Source organism: Halyomorpha halys, unplaced genomic scaffold (genome assembly GCF_000696795.3).
Source record: "Halyomorpha halys isolate HHAL.00 unplaced genomic scaffold, Hhal_1.1 Scaffold254.1, whole genome shotgun sequence".
Classification (NCBI taxonomy): domain Eukaryota; kingdom Metazoa; phylum Arthropoda; class Insecta; order Hemiptera; family Pentatomidae; genus Halyomorpha; species Halyomorpha halys.
This window is the reverse complement of record NW_027109499.1, coordinates 491510-515009: the sequence shown is the minus strand read 5'-3', so window position 1 is coordinate 515009 and position 23500 is coordinate 491510. Positions and strand designations below refer to the sequence as shown.

Here is a 23500-nt window from a genome sequence, read left to right as displayed (position 1 = left end):
GACAGAACAATAAGAAAAAAGAAGACACCAAGGATCAACAAAGGAAGATCGTGAGCTTGGTTAGTTTTTGTATGCATAACAATAGATACATGTGTAAAATAGATTTTAATTTAATTAATTGAGATTATTGTAAATGCCTGTTTCTGATTGTCTAGCAACCACACGCCCTGAGATTAAGAGTCTTTTTATATTAGAAAAGTTAAATAAAATTCTATTATCCATTAAGTAGTAAAGTTCTTAATTTGAACCAAATTATATCTTATATTTGAAAAAAGTTATAAAACGATCTAAATTCTTTTTCTTTTATTTTAATTAATTTTATAAATTATTACAATATATATGGTAATATCCTATTTTTTTGATAAATAGTTATTTTTTAAATATAAATAGTTCAGTTTAGTTGTTTTCCATGTATTTCTACCAAAGAGAAAACTGATCGACTTTATCATGGATAACTTTTTGTAAGCAGACATGCAGAATCAACTAATACTAAAGATCATATAATTGATTAGTTTGCCCAACCTAGGATTAAACAGATTTGTAAAAGTAGTCATTAATTTATTTAAGTGTAATTTTGCTCTGATTGTTAAGAGAACCCACCCTAAGATAGAGTCAATAATGTTTAATATTTAATTTAATCATTTAAACCTTGTCAGCATCAAGCTAAATTTTAGATCTGACGATAATAAATCCAGTTAAATTCCTTATAATCATTTCAATAAATTATAAATATTGATAATATATTTAATATATTATAAATAAATAATGAATATTGAAATATATATATTGTTGTTTTGGCTTAAGAATGTGTCCATGTTTGAACCCAATTATTGTATAATTTGCCGGATTGTTTCTGGACTGAGCACTTGTTAATTTGGTCACTAAAATAGACATAACAATACACACACAAAAATATAACGATAAAATTTTACTATTTTTCCAATTTGAATGTTTACCTCGGGAACAAGGGAAACTCGTCCCTTTGCCATTTAGACCATCTGCATTTCTTCCTCTTACTTCTTCTAATATTTCCTTCTTCCCAATCAGAAGCGTCTTCTTCAGCATTGAACTCGATCGAGGAATCCGAAGAATTCTCCCACTCATCCAAGAAAAACTTCTTTTTCAAAACTCGCTTGCCTAAAAATGTCATGATTTAGAATTAAAATGAAAAAATGGCAATCGACTCAGAGGAAAAAAAATAAATAAATAAAAAATAATTCATAACTAAAAACTTTCTTTGAATCTTATTTTAGAATGTTATGATCACTAGATATAGTGATAATACAGTGAAGTTTATCAGAAGATAGAATGTAAATAAATCATGATATCTATAATCTGTCGAGGTCAAACCATTTCAAGTTGTCCTTGTCATAATTTGTAGGTCCGTTCCTCGATGTTTTGGTAATTCAAAAATAATTTCTTAAGTAAGCTAGAATATGCTGAACACAATTCACAATGCTGAGGACAATCCAGTGTTGAGTAATTTAAAAAACTACACATGCCTGCAAACTCTAAAAATTACTAAAAAACTGAAACAAAATTGGCTGCTATTTGCATATAGGATACAATAAAATTGTTTAAAAAATATTTTTGAATTAAAAAAAATTGAGGAATGGACCTACAAATTATGAATTTTTTCTAATGTCGTCATGCATCCATTTTTGTTTTTTCTTGATCCCTTGGAATTACAGAGAAGCTGACCCTATGTTGTTATATATAGTGTATATATACTGACCCTACATTGTCATATATAATGTATATTTACTGACCCAATAATATCATATATAGTGTAAATATACTGATCCTATGTTGTAATAGATAGTGACCCTATGTTGTCATATATAGTGTACAAATAGACTGACCCAATGGTCAATGACATTATGAAGGTGGCCTGTTCTATTTTCATTTAATAACTTACTGTAAATCAAAATTATTGCTTGGCCACTGGAAAACAGGAACTTCTTTAATATTATTGGTAAAAATACTGCTCCTTATTTATTATATTTTCACTTATAGGTTAAGCAAAAAAACTTTTATTGCTTTATTTTCATGTTTTCATTGTTGCTATGACTATAATATAAAAATGACCAATTGTCATAATGAGGGAAAGATGAAAAAAAATTTCAAATAGTTTATTTTTTTTTAACACTGAACCAACGGGTAAGCGTCCGAGGGGTTGACCGAAATGTAGAAGGGAGGATTGTGTGATTTAGTAGAATTGGGATTGGAGGGGCATCACTGGAAGGATGTATGTAGAGAACGTTTGGTGGTATCAGCATCCAACCTTCGGGTTCGTTAAGCCTTTATTATTATTTTTTTTTGGCAGGCTCTTGCAGACTTCGTAGATCTTTGGCCGCCCAAACCAGCCTTCTCCAGGCTTGCCTATCTTGAGCTACTGCTTTCCAGTTTTCTGAATGCTGCTCTTTCAAATCTGTGTTGATTCTGCCTATCCATTTGTTTTATGCCTTACATGTGGTTTCTTGCCAACTATACTCACATTTAGTGTCTAAAGGCATCCTGATGGATTGCTTCGAGCCACATGTCCCGCCCCCACCTTAACTCTCCTTTTAAATTACATATTTTGGAAAAAATTTGATACATATTTAATGCATTTTTCTTTTGTTCTTGTATGAATTTTCGGATTATTTTTCTGAAACAGATGGAGTCAGATTGCCTTGAAAAAGATGATTCAAGTTTCAAACAAACGAAAATTTTAGATTATTTCATTATAAAATAATCTAAAAATAAATTTCTGAACAATGATTTGTTGTAAAAAAAAAAAAACACTACTGTAAATACATTTATAATTTTTTTTTTTGATTGATTTGTTATTAATGAAGTGAAAGTGACCTTTTATTTTTTACTGGTCGGTAATCTAAATTTTTTGCTAATCGAAACCCCTTTGGTTTTCATTAGTCCAGATTTGGGAGAGTCCACTGTATGTACTATCTTTAAAACAAATTATACAAACACAATTAAAGGTACATTTTGGAAATCTTTTTTGAAAATTGAACATTTAAGCGAGGTCAGACTAATTCAATGGGAATAAGAGCTAATAGTAAATTGATATGACTAGTTTAATCAAAATTGTTAGACATTTTTTTGAGGAAATGGTAAAATCAATTATATAAAGTGACACATCCGGTAAGGGTGCAAAAAAGTTGCTGTATCTTGAATAAGTAATTTCACTTTTGTACAACAATTTGTTTTTGAGCAATGCTGTTCTTTTTTACATTCCTGGTGTTTTAAAATAAATATTTAAAATTCAGATTAAAAATTTGTTATGATAGCAATACTTCTCCTTAAAATATAATTCATTTATAGATAATTCAAAGTAAAAAGAGCGGTTTTATCTACATCTATTTATGACTTCATTAAAACCACTCAACTTGATAAACTGCGATTATATTATGAGATCATCATATTTGAATATTTTTTTTTTTTTTATACATCTCTACAATGTCAAACTTAGAAATGATTGTATTCAAGATTTTATTTTACTTTAAGTTTAATTTTGTTTTTTATTTTATTAGTATTATTAATTCTTTTTATTTTTTCTCTATTTGTTTCTTATTTTGTTATCATATAATTTATACATTTGTAAATATGGTGTGAATGAGCTCTCTTATCTCTATTACCATTGTCAATAAATAAATAGGACAGAGTGTAATATTACACAAGAAAAAAAAAATTCAAACTGTTGAATGTGAAAAAAAAAATTATTTAAAATATTATGAATTTGAACTCCTAACGCAAGGGACACAAAAAGCCAACCTCTAGGGATTAAGAATTCAAGACTTTTCCCATAAATATCATTCATCCAGTGCGTTTTCAAAAAGAAAGAATATGAAAATCAATTTTTTTCACATTCAATAGTTTGAAAAATAAGTATTACAATTTAGTTTAGTTTTATAGTAAAATCGTAGTAAGAGAATAATTTTAAAACAATTTAAAATTATTTACCTAAACAAGACAGATCATTAGGAATTTTTTCGTTGTTGAGGATCAAATGATTTTGAGATGTTTCGCCGGGTGATAAAGGTGGAGACAAATCCTTTTCGATCCAATATTTTACAGAATTGTTTATAACTACTGGTGACCTGAATAAGAAAATTCAAATTAAAAAAATAAATAAATATAATAATAAATCCTTTGTACCACTAATATTAAATATATTTAAAAAGGCAATCTCTTTCTTACATCAGTTCAAAGTCACTTTGTTAACCAATTTCTACTTACTTTCAACAGATTTTAATGCTAAAAGGTAAATGATGAGAGATTGGATTTTCATTTAATTGCATCTTTTGTTCCCGAGCTCCGAATTCCACTAAACCTCTACAGAAATTTGAATCATGGAAAAGACATTTACATAACTCTAATTTTATTTTTCACATTTGGAGGGTTTTCCAAAATTGTCAAAGTTTTGATTTTATTCTACACAAAATTGAACATTTTACTGTTTTGGAGATAAATTTTTTATTCTTGTTGCATTATATTTAATGCCTGAACTAAATTTCTCATATCATACACATTATATATTTGACTCATATATATTTCACATAGGTGAATGTATGCCAATATTTATTCATTTTATTATCTTTCTCTTCTTTAATTTATAGTTTAAAATAGAGAAATTTGAGGTATAGAACACAAGCAGAGCAAAGAAATTAACAAAAGTGACGAATGTTCTTGGAATAGTATTAACCAGCGTTTTCGGGTAGTTAAGAAAAATTCTCTCAAGAATAAGCTTGTTGTAGATAAAATTCAGTGTTATTGTTTTTTAATTTGGATTACTAGACTGCTTCTAGCCCTTCATTTTTCTGTTTGCCTTTCTTGTGTTGTTTTTTTTTTTGGTAAATGGTATATTTGTAAATACGGAAAAACTAAGCACAATAACAAATGTGAAATTTTATAAATAGTTGTCTGTATAATTTCAAATTATAAAGAAGATGGTCAGGGTTGCAGTCACAAGAGAACAAAAATAGTTAACAACTATTTATTTGTTGACGTTTCACCACACTTTGTAGTGAGATAAAGATACAAAAACAACTAAAAATACTTTGACATAGTAATAAAATAAAGAAAAAAACTTAATTTACCTTTTTGTGTCTTATTAGCCTACTATGTCAAAATATTTTAATTTTTTTTTTTCATATTTCTAGCCCTGATGCTCTACAGGGTGGGGCAAAACGTCGGAAAATAAATAGTAGTAAACTATTTTTGTTCTCTTTTGACCGCATCCCAGACCATTTTCTTCATTATTTGAAATAGAGGTAGTTTTAAGAAGTTGAAAAATTGAATTTCAGTATTCATACTAGGAATATAAAAGAGCTCTTCGATCACATACAAAATTTTAGGTTTTCAATCTGAGAAGTTAAGTTTTTTTATATCTGTACTTTGGTAAAAGAAGGGCCAATATCTACTATAATTGTTTTGATAAAAAAATGTTTCTGTGCACATTAACTGTTTTTATTTGACATTGGCAATTTGAAAAACATTGGTCTCAATTTCATTTATTACTCTCACATTTTCGAATCAACAAATGATACAAATACAAAATTAATATAGTCGGACATTAGCCTTTCTTTTACCAAGGTAGAGATATATGTTTGCATAAACGTAGAGAGTATTTAACTAATTTAATTTGATTCAAACAAGGTAAGGTAAGCTCCCCATGTATTAATATTATAAATTAAATAATTAAGTTGATTATAGCAGGATTTTCTTTTATACACATTTTGAGTTTTTACTGCACCATTTTGCACATTTTGGGATTTTTACTGCACCAAAATCCAGTCTTTAGTGGTGAGTATGATAAATGATTTCAAACCTTAAATTTCCTAGTTGAGATCTGAACCTTGTTGTTCTGTGTTATTTTGAGTAGTCACTTATGCCTCAAGTTATTTTTATTCTTCATATTATATGTTATGAGTGTGCCTATATAAGAATAAATAGTTTGTATCTTTTTTTTTTAATAAGCCCCTTCTACCAGTAGCAAACCTTTTAGATTTGTTCCAAGAGGCAGTTCACTTGGAAAGACTTTCCCCTATATTCTCAGACTCTTAAGTAACGAATACGGGAGGTTACTCAGTGCTGTGTAGTACATATTTTTCCCTCCCAAATCCCATAATGTGCATGCTTTGTACTTTTCTGGACAGTTATGGTTGTTGCAACAGACCTAGAGGAGAGAAAACAAAAGAATGGGGTTGGCGGGAGAACGTTTGCCACTGCTCATCTCTCCCCTTCCTTCACCCACAGGCAAACTCATCTTAGTTATTAGCTATACAATGAAATTTATACTTTTCTATTCCTTCTCTGTAGTTAAAATATTTTAAAATTCAACAAGTTTCAGAACCACTGGACTAGAGAGAGAGCTTACTGGAGATAAATTTACAACATTATTAAAAAAAATAATAATAGATATAGCAAAATAATCACTATGTTCAAGTACTACACTATTTTAATTTTTTTTAAGATTACCTTTCTTTATTTTTTTCCCATTGTTGTTTCATCGACGTAAGTGCTGAAATTTTGACAAATTCGTTATTTTCATTAGCGAGAAGGCGCTTCATGGCTGAGAGTGACTTCTTCTTTTGAGAAAAGACTTTAATAAGACCTTCCAATGACTCCCTGTCATACGCCGCTAGATAGAATTTGTTCTTTTTCCCGAGACTTTTGAGTGTTACTTGAGTTTGTCCTACGAGTTCTGGAGGTAAGCCGTTTTTCATAGGCACGATGGCCACAAATTCACCTCTTCCATCCTATATAAAAAGACATGATATAATAATAATAAACAAATCCATGATATCATATTGTTATTTTGAATTAATATAATAACTTTTTCATTAAAAACAAAATTTGTAACAAAGTAAATACTTTATAAAGTAGCAGCTCCATGCTAGTGCGATTTAGTAGTATCCCATTTTATAAAAAATCTATTTTCTATTTAAATAAATGTAAAAGTCTACTTATTAATATTTATATTATATATTATTATACTAGGGTATAATATTATATATTATTATACTAGGGTATAATATTATATATTATTATACTAGAGTATAATATTATATACTATTATACTAGTGTATAATATTATGTATTATTATACTAGGGTATATTATATATTATTATACTAAGGTATAATATTATATACTAGGGAAGGCTCTAAAGTATTGCAATTGTGTTATAGAGCATGAATGAAATGACCTGCAGCAACATGAAGTAATCTTTTTTTTTTTTTGTGAAGTAGAAGTATGGAGACATACGCAAGTGATATATCAACATGAGTAAAACGGTGTGCTGTTATAGAATTTTTACCTGATAAAAAAATTATACCAACTGAGATTCATCATCTTTTAAAAGTTGTAAATAGATATACTGTAAATCAATGGTAGTAAAATTTTTTGGCTGTCAAGAGCCTGGAAAATCAAGAATTCTTTATGAAACACCCACCGGACCTCCGATTACTGCAACAGACAATAAATATCACATACTCATCGACAATTTGATTCTAAGACACCTTCGACACCAAATACGTCATATTAGAGGCAGCACAGCACCAATTATGCTGCAACATGACAACACTTCTTCACACACCTCACACACAACAGCAAAGGCTAAACGAAAATTGAAGTTTAAACACCTTCCACACCCTCCTTACAATCCAGATCTTGCATCTTTTATTTCTTTCCTCTAACCAAGAGAGACCTCAAGGGTAATCATTACACCTCGGAAGATGATGTGAAGGCAGCTGTCAAGTCCTGGATTCAAGAAAGATCGGGAAGATTTTTCAATGAACAAATGAAAAAATGGTCCTGGGGTAATAGTTTAATATAAAAAAAAGAAAAATTAAGTAAATGCTATTTTAAAATTAAAATGATGATGAAAAGCCTTACAATATCCATTTCCGAACGACAGATCCTATATACTCGGATTTCAGGTTGAAACAGGCTGATATATTCAAACTTTCCATCTTCATATACAACAGGACCTCGTAGGGAGCTGTCATCAACTGAGTTAAAATATTCTTCAATCTTCTTATAGGAGTGCTAATAAAAAAAAAAAGGAAAAATGATTTATTCAGCAACCAATTAGGTTTCGGCCATTTCAAGTATAGAGGTAATATTTAATATAAAGGGGCCATGGCTGATAATTTCAGGAAAAATATTAATATATTATAATGTACATTAATATTTTTTTGGTAAATAATGCTTTCATTCCTAATATTTTTAATTAGGTTTGTTTAATCAAAAAGCAAACTAACCTAACTTTTCATCTGTCAAAAGATGTTAAGTCGAAAACAATGGATAAACAAGAAGAAATGAAAAATGAATTGTTCAAATCATGAACATGGCAGTTCCATTTCGAAGTTAGCACAATCACTGCTATGTCGCGCAAATCAAGTATAATATTTTACAACTTTTTTAGTATTTCTGTGATGATTTTACTTCAAATAAATTAAAGAGAACATAATCATCAGTAAAATGAGTTATATGTGTCATCATTGTACTCTACCGATCTCTACTGTTGAAATTTTGTAAGTTTTTTAACGGATAAGAGGACAGTGCATCACTTTTTGAAAAAGAATGAACGTTCCCAGAAAGGGATCTCATTTTTTCATTCTCATGGTGAAAATCGCTGGGAGTTGTCTTGATGGTAGACATTCCATTTTATCATCCCTTTGTTGAACTATCATCATGCAAAGAAGTCCAAAAATCATCAGTAACAGTTAGCTAGCTAAATACTATAATTCAATTGCGCTTCAACACCACTAATAATGTTGAAATTTAGGTAGGATATTTCTGTTTGGCTCAGTGTCTTCATTGTATATCAACCCAATGCTTTAAGATAGAGCCAACACTTGTGAAATTACATCAAATATAATGCACATATCTGCGTTAAATACATCTTTTAATTTATATATAATTTTATTTTATTTATTTTTGTTTATTGTTCCGAACCAAGTCATTCTGGATCCAGTTCAATTTTACATTATATATAATATAATCATAATTAATATTGTGTGATAGGCAAGTGATAATAGAGTTAAGTTAATCTGTATTTAAAATTTAATGGAAAAGTGATAAAGTAGGGTGATTTGACTGATATTGATGACCTGGGCAGAATAGCCTACTAAAAGTTTTTAAATTGTTGGATGTGATGTGTAATGCAATGGTCGGCAATCATTCCCAACTGTTATAATCGGCAAAGTGACAGGTTCCTATGGTGATTAACGAGACAGTAAGTTTGTCACAAAAAATTGATAGTACTATCAACCATCAAACAATTTCTGATAGTACAACAGCAAATGTTAAGTCACACAATCATAAGAGTTGTGACAGCTTTCACTAATACCATCAACATTTTGATGAAAAATGGATCCCTTTATTTTAATTATACGATAATGTAGAAATCCTGCTATTTTCCTTCGCATACCAAAAGATTTCTACAACCAAAAAAGAATGTCAGGCAGCACTACTCTGAATAGTGAAGATCAAAGTATACTTAAATTTTAAATTGGACTAATTCACGAAAATTAATTACATTCCTTTAAGATATATGAGGAAAAAATAAATAATTTAAAAACACAAATTTCTTTTGATCTTTTCCCTCAACAATCTTTATTCTTCCCAAAAATTTTAGCCCTTGGGCCATTATTAAGAAGCCCTTAGTCCGACGTATCCATGTTTAAAATCTTCAATTACAGACTATTATACCCAATTTTTTAAACAAATATACCTTGAGCTAATTAAGAAGAGGGTAGGGGGTGCGTTTAAAGAATAACACAAATAAGTAAAACTTATTTCATTAGTGCCTGTGGTCTAAATCCATTCAATATTCTGGTACTGCGACATGGAGGTTCATTATTATCAAGATGTTGGCCACATGTTATTGGATGCATAGGCTTGCACTAGAGTCTGGATAGGTTTATAGATTGGGCACTGAACACACCCCCAACCATCTTCTCTACGTATAACATCTACAACGATGTGTTTATTGTTAAGCATAGATTTTCAATATTAGGAGAAGATGGTCATGGATATGCGGTCAGTAATGATACACAGATAAGTGAAACTTATTTATTTATGCTGACGTTTTGGCCTGAATTTCAGGCCTTCATTAGGGCTGAAAATAAAAACGAAATAACAACCATAACTAGAGAGAAAAATATATTTGTATATCAAACGTACTAAAAACATAATAACAAGAAATTTAAGAAGATATCAAGAGATAAGTAGACATAAAAAATTAAAAACTTAACCAGTGTTCTATATAAAAATAGAAATTGAAATTAACATAATGAAATAAGTGAAAGAAAACATTATACATGATATAAAGGGCAAAAGAAATATGGTTGTTATCTCGTTTTACGTTTTCAGCCCCAATGAAGGTATGAAATTCAGGCTAAAATTGCGATACAAGAAAATAAGCCTTACTTATTTTTATATTTATGTATCAGGACTGCGAACACCACTGACCATCTTCTCTTGATATATCTACAGTCAGTTATAGTATATAATATATTAATGAACAAATAAATGAATTATACTAACAAACATTGTTGTGCAAAGTGTCTTCATGATCCAAACTCTTTTAGTAAATGAAATCAAACAGAATTCTGAATTAATTAGAGGATTAGTACATCCAACAACTTCCCAAAAGCTCGATTCGATCCCGTGCCTCACGAAGAGCTAGGGAAATAAAACAATCATTAATTTATGTGCAAATATATAAAATTAATATTTAAATAAAATCCTTAATACTATAATCATAAACTTGCAATGTTATACAGATATTAGGTATAAAACGGGTCTAGGTCTATTTCAATTTATATTTAGTCTGAAATAAGTCAAAATATATATTACATGAGTGGGTGAGAAGCCAAAGAGAGCCAAGGAGACAATGTCACAAGGAAGGGGTTTATGGCTACCAAATTTACGCTTCGTTATTGGCATAATTGTAAAGTGTAAATTTGATTGAGCCAAAGGTAGATTAAAAAGTCTGGTTAAAGATTAAAAAACAACTTTCACTTATCACCTTGAGATGAAATTAATCCACGTACATTTCAAAACATTGATTTCTTTACTATTCATGATGACAATAATTCCCCTTACAATATATTTGCTATATATGAAAAATACGGACAATTCATTGCTTACTCTTATCTCACGTATTGTTCTACACTATATTTCTCTCTAATGTTAAAAACATTTTTAGTGATCACCGTGTAATATTATTTTACAATATAATTTAAATACAATGAAAATTAAAATTCAGGGAGAAAGACATGAAAATTTTTTTTTCCTTATACAATATTGAAAAAAAAAAAAAATACAATTTGAACTAAAGAATACATGCAAATTAAGTTATAGAACATAATAATGAATAAATTTATTTTAATCTAAATAATTAAATACAATAAAAATCTCTAGACGTGAATACGAGTATCTCCTACCGTTGGTTTTTTTTTTTTTTTTGTTGTTCAATATTTCCATTTAGGACACTTAATCCTAAAACTCGCTGTTTAAATTAGAACTTCCAGTTAGTCGATTTTAGCGAAAAAAATCAAAATCCCAGGTATATATTTACCATCTATCAGACTCGTAAAATTTGTCGCTTTTGAGCTACTCTGACAGAACATGAACCCTATTTCATGGGATTTGGTTATTTGACCTCAAATATTACCATTAACATTTTATTTATTTTTTAAAAACTTATTTATAGATATCTAGAACTGTACGTTTGATGTAAGATCATAACGATTTCATACAGACTCCTAGAGAAATTACCCATTGGTAGCATTCTAATAATATTTCTACGTTAGAAGGTCTCGAGGCCATCTTCATTTCAGGCGCCACAGAAAATTGCCAGGAATGGAAGAGGAAGTAAGTTTAAAAACTAGTGGATTTAGGGATTTTATAATGGAAGGATTGATTTTTTCTTCAAGCTAGATCGGTTACATAGGGAACATTAAGGTAAAAAAAAAAAAAAAGAGTTTAAAGGCAGAAAATACTTATTATTTTTCAATTCCCAAATTGCTTAGCTCACGCATTCTGCCCAAAAACTAAAAAGTTAGAATTTACAAAAGTATTATCCTTCTCACTGTTCTTTATGGATGCGAGGCATGGTCTCTTACACTAAGGGAAGAACAGCGCCTTAAGGTTTTTGAAAATAACGTATTACATAAAATATTCAGACTTAAAAAGGATGAATTGACAAGAGAAATCAGAAGGCTATACAATGCTGAATTGAGGGAACTGCATCTGGTAAATATAATTCAGGCTATAGCATTATGGCGTATAAGATGGGAGTGTAAGGTTGTGGGACCTAGGAACGAACGGATCCCTAAAATGTTAATAAACATTGAACCGAAAGGTAAACATCCAGTAGGTTCACTGGACAGATGTATAGAGACAACTATTGGCGGTATCGACATTGAACCTTCGGGTTCACTAAGCTTTTATTATTATTCTATATCCCTACTTTCCTATTCATATTATTCAATCTGAACAATGGTTGCTTATGTATCACGAGTGGCTTTATTTTTCCCAATAAATCATTATAACGAGTGTATAATGTTTACATCTTTTATATTCATGGGTATATTTATTTTTCCCAATCAATCATTATAATTAGTATATAATATTTATATCTTTTTAGTAAATTAATTTAAAGAATGGGTAATTTAAAAAAAAAAGTTAATTTTTATGCATACCTGTGTTTTGTTACTATTTTTATAATAATGATTATACCATGTGTCCACTTTCCGAGCCAAAATCTTCGACCAGACCTCGTAGACCATGACAGGTTTAAAATAAAGGTTTCCTCGCATCGCACTCGGGCTGAAATATAATTATATTATTTAAATTTCTTGAGACAAGGTAATTATTTATTAAATAAATCAAAAATTTGTATCCTTTTTTGTCTCAACACTTTTATAATTAAATGTAACATGGAATTTTGAGAATTACAATAAATACCAAATTGAGACAAAAATGCAATTTAAAATAAAATAAATTAATTTTAAAACAAGGCTGACCTGTGTGAGTGGGAGGTTATAAATGGTTTGTTGTATGGTAGTATATTTGTTGTGGATAATCTTATATAAGAAGAATTAAATATTAATGATTTTAAATTTTAAAAAAGTAGTTAACTAAACTTAAGCTTAGTAAGCTTATTAATAATAAATATGACTTTCTAATAATTGACTTTTTAAATAGGCTTTTAACTTATAATAAAGGAAATGACCTGGGCAGAATAGCCTGCAATAGTAACTTTAAATTAATGTGAGGAAGAAATTATAATTGAAGGTATGTTATATTATTGGTGAATAATGTTGTTGTTATAAGTGTTAAAAATGAAGATATAATATAAGCTGTTAAATATTTAGGATGTCCTTGAGGATGGCTAAAATGGCCGAAATGTTGGACTGGTGAAAAATAAAAGTGTTGAGACAAAAAAGGATACAAATTTTTGATTTATTTAATATATAATTAATATGTTATAAAATTCAACCATAAATTTCTATAATCATTAAAATGCAATCTTGATATGTTTAACTTTTTGCATATCAGCTAATTTCACAATTTGAACAGGAAAAAAAAGAAAAAAAAAAGGGCTTTACAGCGTAGAATTTAATTTATAAATTAGACAAATTAATAAAAAATAATATTGTCATAAAAATCAGGAACAAATCAAAGATAATTATTATGGATAAGAAAATCATTGACAATATCACACACTATTATCAAACTTCATTGAGCCAAAGTGTCGTTTGATAAAATTAAATCTGTACCGCTACAACCCATTAGGGTCAGGAGTGCAGTACTTTGTAAGGGAGTACCACAGTACTCGACCAACAGTTATACAAAGAAGTGGTTCGGTCAGAATAACACTCGACTGCCAGATTTTCATCCGATTAAGGGTATCCACCTTATGAGGCTGGAAGGACCCTGGAGGGCTTCCGAACCCACAGGGCTGACTTAACGGCTATAGTGAAACAGATAATAATTAACTGCCACATCTGGGTTAGAACCCGGGTCCTTGGAGTTAGCAGGTCATTGCCTAACCAATGAGCTACCCACTCCAACAAATAAAATGACAATCAACAATAATTCAGATAAAAATGATTAGGTAAAAGTAACCTAATATTTTAGGAAACAAACAAAATAAGAAAATATAGATGGGATGTAATGGTTAGGATTGCCAACTAATCTGATTTTCTAAACCTTGCATAATAATATGTAGTTGTTGAAACCACTGAAAATTGACAGTCTTTATGATAGAGGCTCCAAAGAAAAACAAAGTGGCTCGAAAAAACATTTATTTGGTGAGCGAACAATTTACAGTATATACAAATAACCCAAACAGAAATGAAATAAGGTATATAAAGTAAATTAAAAGGCCTTTAAGATGATAAAAAAAAATATATATATATACGTAGAAATTTAATTATGAAAAGTAATAAACAAATTTACAGAATTTATAGCCCAATGGCGATGAGTAAATTAACAAATATTGAACATGATAAAATAAAATACTGTATTATAACAATCCTGATGGGTCAGAAACAAGAACAGAAGGTCCTGCAGAAAAGGATATGCTACCCTGATAGGTCAGAGTCTTAGAGGAAATTTCAGACTGCAAAATTATTGTTGAATATTGATGCAATATTACAGATGCTACCGTAACTTTCAGAAGCAGTCAGAGTTAAGGGGCTCACGTCTTCACTATCTCAACAGTAAAATTTTGTTCTTACATCATCACAACGGCTCTCATTAAATGCAGATGATGTCTGGTAGTAGATAACATTCAAACTAAATTACAACACTAGTACTCATCTGGTAGTGGACTGTATAAATCATAATTAACAGTCAAAATTAATTAAAATAAAGATAGACACACTGTATGCCATGAATGGTAATATTCAAAATTAACACTAAAAAATGTTCAAGCAAATATTAAACGAATGCAGACTAGGTTTGGTAATGAACTGCGATAATCACAATTAAAAAAAAAAAATTAAATCTGTACTGCTATAACCCATGAAGGATCAGGAAGTACTGTAACTAGACCAGCGGTTGTGCAAAGAGGTGATCTGGTCAGAATCATAATCCACTGCCAGATTCCCCAATTAAGGGCACCCAATTTATGAGACTAGGTGGACACTTGACTTGAGGTTTCCCAGATTCACAGGGATGACTCACTGCTACAGTCAAAGAATAAATAATTATCAGTCACAGCCAGATTCAAACCAGGGTTCTTAGAGTTAGTAAAATAATAATTTAAAAACCAATATTATCTTTAATGTAAAAGTTGTCCAACAAAGAATACAAGTTAAATATATTTTTTTAATTTTATAATATAAAAGTTTATTCCAAAAGAAATTTACTTCTTCAGTCAAGAGCTCAGAACTTTGCAATGAAGTACTATTACAAGACCAAGGGTTGTGCAAGGAGTTGGTTTGGTCAGAATCATGCTCAACCACTAGATTTTTACCCAATTAAGGGTACCCCACTTCATGAGGCTGGGTAGACCCTGTAGTTCTCCAAAACCCACAAGATTGACACACGGCTACAGTTAAACAGAAAATAAATATCTGCCACAGCCGGATTCGAACCTGGGTCCTTGGAGTTAGTAACATAATGCCTTACCTATGAGCTACTCCCTTCTACAATCACAATTAACAATCAAAATGTACTAAAATTAAAATGGCCAAACTAACTCATAATGAACGAAGACAGAATATGGTAGTGCACAGCAATAACGACTAATTAACACTAAAAATCTATTAAAATTAAATTGATCAAATTGATACATAATGAACGCAGAAAAGATCTGGTTTTAAACTGAAATGAGCATAAATTAATAATAACTGTTTTAAAAATGTAGATCGTTGGTCCGTTGCTAGGTGATGCTGACCTGACGATCCCTCACTGATCATATTTAAAATGCAACTGTATCTATTAAAATAAACAACCGTTCTAATGAAAAGAATACAAATAAAAATAAATGTAATTATATCAAATACTAACTCAATTTACAGAACATGTACAAAGTAATTATTAAATTTGGAGTTAACAATAGAAATAGTAATAGGGATAACATGTTTAGTAATAAATAAGTAATAGTAATAAATACTTAATGTTTATTAAAATTATCCATACCATAATAAGGCCGTCATCACATTAGCGAGAGAGGCTGATTCTTTCGGAAACAAAAGCATTCGTTCAACTTCATACTGACTAATTTCTTTCAAACACAGAACTTCACGACTAAGAGATAGGAAATGTCCGATTTCTGCAAGCTGTAAAGGAAAATAAATTATTAGAAGATCATTCATTGGCCGAGCGTAATTAATAACAGGAAGGTGGTCCGAGTGTGGTCAAAAGAATTAAAAATCAAATAATAATTAAATTATTTATTGTGAGTCAACATTTCGCCCCACTTTGCAGGGCTTTATCAGGGCTAAAAAAGATACAAACTATTAAAATAATGTAATACAGTAAGAGAATAGACAACATGAAACAAAAGTAAACTAAAAATGATTTAAAATATGTTAAAAGTTTATAGAAAAAATGAAAAAAATAAAATTAAAATAACATGTAAAATTATAAATAAAAATGAATTACAAAAAGTACTACACTGTTAATGAAAACAGAATTCTAGATCTAGATGAGCTTTCTTTAGCCAACATTTTCAAAAATTATGTCAGATTTATTTCACTTAGTATTTGTTCTATCAAACTAAAAAATGTACTATTTTACTGAGATGTGAAGAGGTCATAGGTAGTATGTACAAACTATAAAAAATGCATTGGTGACCTCTCAGGAACTAAAAAAAAATTTTTTTTTTAATTAAATTTTTAACCTCATTCTCAGCTAAAAATAAAAAGACACTAATTATTATCTATAACAATCTTGGATATAATGATCTGTCGGTTATTCTGTCAAGAAACTCCATACTAGTGATTGTGAGCAGAGATGGGCAAAAATTAGCTATGGATAAATTTACAACTAAAATTACGACCCTCATTCATGAATGAACCATTAATAAAGAAATATCATATCATGACAATTATAGCCAATTTTACCCAACTCTGATTTTGAGAGCCTTACCAATGTATTTATCAACTGATGTAGTAACCACAGTTATAACGACTGATTCATTTTGGCAATCCATCAATGTCTAAATAAAGCAATTTTTGTGTTAGAAAGCAATAACGGATTTTTGAAAATTCCTATTTCAAATTTACATGTTGGTTTAAGGATTGGTTAAAACAGCGATCGACTCCAATGACCAAATAGACCTGGTCCCTTGGAGATCGTTATAAAGTACATCCAGTTTTTACACTAAAATCAAAAGATGCTTATGCTATAAATATAAATAAGTAACTATATATCATTATAAAAAACACAAACCTCTCCCATAAATATGAATTGTTTTCTGTATTGTTTAGTAACGAGAACTTCTGATTCCCAATTAAGGAGTAATTCTTTATTTCCATCATCACACTCTTTCGTTTCTGAAGCACTTTCTTTCTCTTTTTTCTCGAGCAATTTGAGGATCTTCGAATGAAAATCTGGCAACAATAATGATTGGTAATATTAAAATCTATGAGAAAAGGTAAATGAAACAGATAAAAAGATTTATCTAATCCTTTACAACAAATATTCACATACAATTATTAAAGATTAAACTTTAAATATGCCTGCCAACGGTTGGCACTAGATAGAGACCTCTGCACAGCAGTAGAACCATTGAGTGATCAGCCCCGTTATGATGAAAGAAAGCAAAATTGTCGACAAGAGTTCTGGTAGCTCCTTGTGCTGCAGTTGGGAAATGCAGTGAGCTTTAGGGTTTGGTAGATCGATAAAGCAGGCCAAAGCCAGCCAACTAGAGCAATGAGGAGGCAGTTCCTCCATCTGTCTCAGGGGCAATGGGTTGATAACTCATTTCCCTTAAAATCTAGTTTCACGAAACCTTCAAAAGAAGTAGAGTGGCACAGGACGGGAATACCTGGCGAAAATTTTGGGAGGATACCAAACTGGGTTGTAGAACAAGAAAGAAGAAGAAGAAACTTTAAATATGAGAGTCATTCTACAAATTTGATGCTATTGAGCTATCAAAATTTTTTGAAAACTAAAATCGATTAGGCATTAAATTAAAATTTATCAGCGTTTTTTTAAGCTAGCAAAAGCTACTACTGGTACTTTTTTTTATAGCCCACTAAAGCCTGTCTAACAGATTCAGTACTTAGGACTTCAACAAGAGACTTACTTGGAGCCCCCGTACAAGATTGAAAGACAAGAAACTGCTTGTAGATTCCGATTACTACAACACCTACTTGACGAACTCTCTGAATTTCCCATTTACTACAAAAAAATCTTATACATTATGATAATCAGACTTATTCTGACATACAGAATTGAACTCCACCAAACCATCCAATGCCCCCAGTATCCAATCCTTACAACCCAAAATCCTCCATAAAATCCTTGATACTACTTATTACCTCACAATATAAACTCATTCATAAATTCCTCAACATCCCATTCGTAACATATTTGGGCCTGAAAAAGATATACTTCAAAAAACATATAGTTCTTAATCTCTCATCTTAACAATCCCTGATAATCCTCCGAGATGTGTGAAAAGAAGATGGCCAAGAGATCTTCTAATTTAAAACAATGATTGAAGTATCGCCATTGGGTGGTTCCTTCCCAAGATTATGATGTTCTGAAATATTTATCACACTTACCTATTGTATTTTTTTTATATATATATATAGTTGTAAATTTCAATTAAAAATTTAATTTTTATTGGTATCAGAGAATGCTTCTAGATAATATTCTAAAGTTAGTAAATACTTAATATTATAGTTTTCATGATATCAATTTTTAAAATAGTCTTATTTTGGAGATAACATATAAGACTAAGGAGTGATAACACCAAATGGAGCTCCTCATTAATGAATAATTCTAATATGAAATATTTATTTCTTAATTTGTCGACCATAAACAATTTTCAACATACAACATATTGAGGAGAAGATGGTTGGGGGAGCGGTCAGTGAAGAACAGAAATTAGTATAAACTTATTTATCAGTGCTAACGTTTCAGCCATTATTTCAAGCCTTCATTTCAAATACAAAAAACAAGATAATAACCAATGAAAAAAAGAATATATTGAATGATTAGAAAATAACTAACATTATGGATAGATAAATATTGTTGGCAGACATGAATAGCTAAAGTCTTATAAGAAGATAAAGGCTGTATGAGAAGAGAAATATTAACATTAAGTAAGAGGAAAGAACAAATAATAAAATACATATGAAAATCTAGGTAGTAAATATATGTACAAAATGAAAATTATTTAAAATAAACTAATAAAAAAAGTGAAAAATACATATACATTTTAATAAATATTTTTTATTTCCCACTTCTTTTTAAATTTATTTTAAATAATTTTCATTTCGTACATATATTTACTAACTAAATTTCTATCCATATTTTATTATTTGTTTTTTCCTCTTACTCAATTTTAATATTACTCTTCTCATACAGCCTTTATCCCCTTATAATACTTAAAATATTATTGACATGCCTGTCAATAATATTTATGTATCCATAATATTAGTTATTTTCTAATCATTCAATCTATTCTTTTATTCATTGGTTGTTATCTTGCATTTTGTACTTAGCCCTGACGAAGGCTTGAAATTCTGGCACCAATAAAGAAGTTTTTACTTATTTGTTATCTTCACTGACCGCACTCCTTATATAAATCCAGGGTCAACTATTAACTCAACATCTAATAAATACTCATCCGTATTAAAAACTCTTGAAGAATTCTCAATTTTTCAGAGGTAAATCATCTAATATTATGATAGTAAAACTCAAAATTGAACATATCCAATATCATAAACAAATATTATTCTGAATGTCTATTATAAACATACATCATATGTTTAATCAGGGTATAAAGAAGCTTTTAGAGTTATTTTTTCATATAGGTGCACAGACATAATCAGGAAAAACACTCCTCAAACTTCTCAGAAAACCTGGCAAGTAGAAACTCGTTACATCGACAGCAATTGCACTTCATTCTGGATAGGAGATGAAAATATAGTTGTTATGTCTTGCTTATTAATTTCACAAATTAATCACATCAGTTTCCTCAACTACTAATTGAGAATCCCACTTGTCAAAGATAACAGCAGTAAAAAAGTTTTATGGTGATAGTCTAGTTCACCTAAAATCCAAATTAGCTTTTATACTAATATTGAGAGAAAGTTAAAAAGATTATATCCATTTTTTTTTTAACTTTCAAAAGAAACTAGTACTATTGTCTTGTAAAGTCGCAGTTTCAGCTTTGTGGCAGAACTAAGAAACAATAAAACAAGCATTATATATTGTACAACTAGATAACAATTAATGACTGGAATCTCAAAGAGAGAACATGTTGGTCTCAAAGAGGATAATAGCTGAATAATAAAATCATTCACATTCTGATGATCGATCATTCTTAAACAGTTATGAAACTTAAATAACACCAAAATTGGAGAGTGACTCATAAACCGAAAAAAGTAAAAATGCTCTATATTATCAATTTTTTTATACAGTTTATTTATATATTTAAAAACAAAATTACTGTTCAATAATCTACTAAGATGGTTGGTACCAATACTTCATAACTGAACGAAACTTAGTAACGAAATATTAAACAATAGCAACACAAAGGTAGCAATTCACTTAGAAAAAAAAAAAAAGAAAAAACATTACCATCAACAAAGAACGGTGATGAATTCGAATCTGACATAACATTCTCATCTTCTGGGATATTCAATTTACAAGCATCTCTGATACACCTGGAATATAATCATGAATTGGTAATTCAAATTTGGGAATCGGATTGTGTATTATGAAAGATTGTGCGTTATCTTACTGTGGTGCTGCTTGAAGCTCCTTATCAAGTAACTTTTCAATCCGAAAAGCTTGTTTAGAAAATTTATGCTTAGGACCCCAAAACTTGTAACAGTTTTCTAAAACTTGCCTTATATCACTGATAACTTCATGTACAAAAAGATATTCTTGGGCAGAAAATTTCCTTAAAACTGAACATAAACATCAATAAATAACATAGCAATATACACAAAATTGGAAATTATAAACAATTAATTAACCTTCATTTAACCAGATAGGTTTTGTTATGATGTTATAATAATTGTGTATGCCAAAAAGATTTTCATCTGGCTTATCAACTAAATGCTTTGTTTTGGATAGTTTCAAAATGTTCTGCAGTATTCTGAAAAAAAAAATAAAGATTAATGATTAATAAGTAAATATTTCATCCAATTTATAACGGATTTTTTTTTTTTTTACTTATATCCAAACTGAAGTTGCCTTGCGTTGGATTCGGCCAAATGAGAAGATGGAAATTCAATGGGTAAAGAAGCCGTATCCCTAGGAATTTTTGGTGGCCTCCCTCGTTTTCTTTTTGGTACCAAATCGTTCCTGAAATCAAAATTTCATTACTTTTTATACATAAGTTTAATGTACTTAACGAAAATTATCACCGGCTGATGTCATTTTATACACAATGTGTTTTTATTATATTTATCTAAAACTAACTTAAATCCACCCCTAATTATTAATTAAAAGGTTAATATTTATAAATTGTGTTTAATTCATCAGTTAATCTTCGATGAGTTCATATACGATAGAGAAGAAAAATAATTTAAGACAAGACTATATCAAACACAGTGAGTAATTAAAAATAGATTCAATTTTTTATAAAAGTTTTAATTAGATAAAGTGTTTTTAAAAAAGTTAAAACTGAAATTGAAGTCGTAATCTTAAATGGTATTAAACTTATCAACTTACATCCTGTGACCTAGAGGCGGCTTAAAAATATGAATTCAAAAAAGTAGACTCTATAACAAACTTCTATAATTTCAGTTATTACTGAAAACAAATATTTAAAACTGTTTGAAAACACTTCCCCCTATAATTTTTCTTAACGATTTAAAGTCTATTTGAGCATAAAATGATATAAAAATGACAGCTTTAAAGTCTGGCACAAATGAACAATGGACCAAAGGTGGCTGAAATCGTTGCCTGGGCAAATGATCCTTGATTGTTCGCCGCAATGACAATATGGGCATATATTATTGTACATTTTAAATTCTTATTCTATTTAAAACAGATTTGGGCAATTTTTTTATATATTAAAATAGATAAAAAAATTAGACTAAACAGTGTGCACCAACTATTTAATGCATACAACTAATAAATACTTGTTAGAGATCAATTTATACTAATCAAAAAACATATGTGTCCAACTTAACACCTGCTGAATGTCAACAGTTTCTGAGGTTATGATTAAAATAATTAAAAATTGTGTCTATATTAACTTTTTTTAAAAAGATCAAATGATTTAAAAAGATATAATGATTCTTTTAAACATTAAAATTGGATTAAAATAATTTAAATCTCTTTGGTAAGATTAATTTTTTCTAAGTTAAATTAATCAAAAATTCCTGTTCGGAATTAAAATCATCATTTTTACTTTCAATTACTTCTATAAGGAATATATAGTTAGGGAAAGTATTGCTATTGCGAAAAATTTCGAATTCAAGTTTTCGACGGATATACATGTTCTGCGAACTGTACTCAAAAAGAACTCACAAGAATTAAAAAAACTTAGTCTCGCAAAAAAGTGTACGTCTGTGAACAGCCTTGTTCAAAAATTAAAATCCCTACGAAACTGAAATTGAATTATTAAGATGAGTATGTTCCTGGGATGTAACAGGACTTTTTTTCTCCATAAAATCGACTGACACGGAAACACCACTGTATTGAATCGATTTTTCTTATTTTTCCGATTTTCTCGAAAATTACTCTTACGATTTTGATGAAATTCGTCATGTTAATGTAGAATTCAGTAATTTTTAATATCAGCTAGGTATCATTCTCATTGGAATAGTGTAACAGGGCTTAAATAAAGAATTTTGAAAAAATCTTCATCTAAAGTATCATTAAATTTTGGTTATTAAATATAGATAAACAGTTCTTATTGTTAGTAATATTAAACAATAGATAAATACAAAATATTAAAGAATTTGTAAAATAAAAAAAACGGAAATTGTTGACAGATAGTCCGGGTGGCGTTCAATAAAGGTATCAAAGTAGAAGAACTGAGTAAACTATTTATTGTTAAGCAACGTTTCGCCCCACATTGCAGGGCTTCCTCAGGGCTGTCAGGTCAAAACAAAGATGACGATGACAACTGTGATGATAGTTCGGGTGTCTGTCAATAAAGGTATCTAAGTAGTAGAAAAACTACTTATTGGTCAACGTCGTTTTACCCGCGTTTTTTAGTACTCTGTCTGACTGAAACAAGGAAATATGAACACACAAGGGTCCATCAGTTGACAACTGATGGCCCCGTGTGTGTTGATATTTCTTAGAAGAAGATGGTTGACCGTATGAAG

The 23500-nt window shown here is 29.6% G+C and overlaps 1 protein-coding gene across 2 annotated transcripts in view; it reads right to left on the bottom strand.

Annotated features, from left to right (window-relative positions):
- The window catches only part of LOC106680327 (uncharacterized), a 29874-nt gene extending 7599 nt beyond the window's left edge, over positions 1–22275 (bottom strand). Inside the window, exons 1-13 of one of the 2 annotated variants that reach the window (XM_014419943.3) lie at positions 21891–22275; positions 21390–21521; positions 21191–21312; positions 20953–21121; positions 20790–20875; positions 17424–17584; positions 16170–16309; positions 12719–12845; positions 10557–10694; positions 7899–8051; positions 6481–6761; positions 3964–4100; positions 957–1137 (exon numbers count right to left, since the gene is read on the bottom strand). In XM_014419943.3, coding sequence (XP_014275429.1) covers positions 957–1137; positions 3964–4100; positions 6481–6761; positions 7899–8051; positions 10557–10694; positions 12719–12845; positions 16170–16309; positions 17424–17584; positions 20790–20875; positions 20953–21121; positions 21191–21312; positions 21390–21521; positions 21891–21892 — 1829 coding nt within the window. In that variant the 5' untranslated portion in view covers positions 21893–22275. The remainder of the gene's footprint in view (positions 1–956; positions 1138–3963; positions 4101–6480; positions 6762–7898; positions 8052–10556; positions 10695–12718; positions 12846–16169; positions 16310–17423; positions 17585–20789; positions 20876–20952; positions 21122–21190; positions 21313–21389; positions 21522–21890) is intronic. The other variant, XM_014419944.3, reaches the window with a different exon arrangement.
- Positions 22276–23500: the final 1225 nt, after the last annotated feature.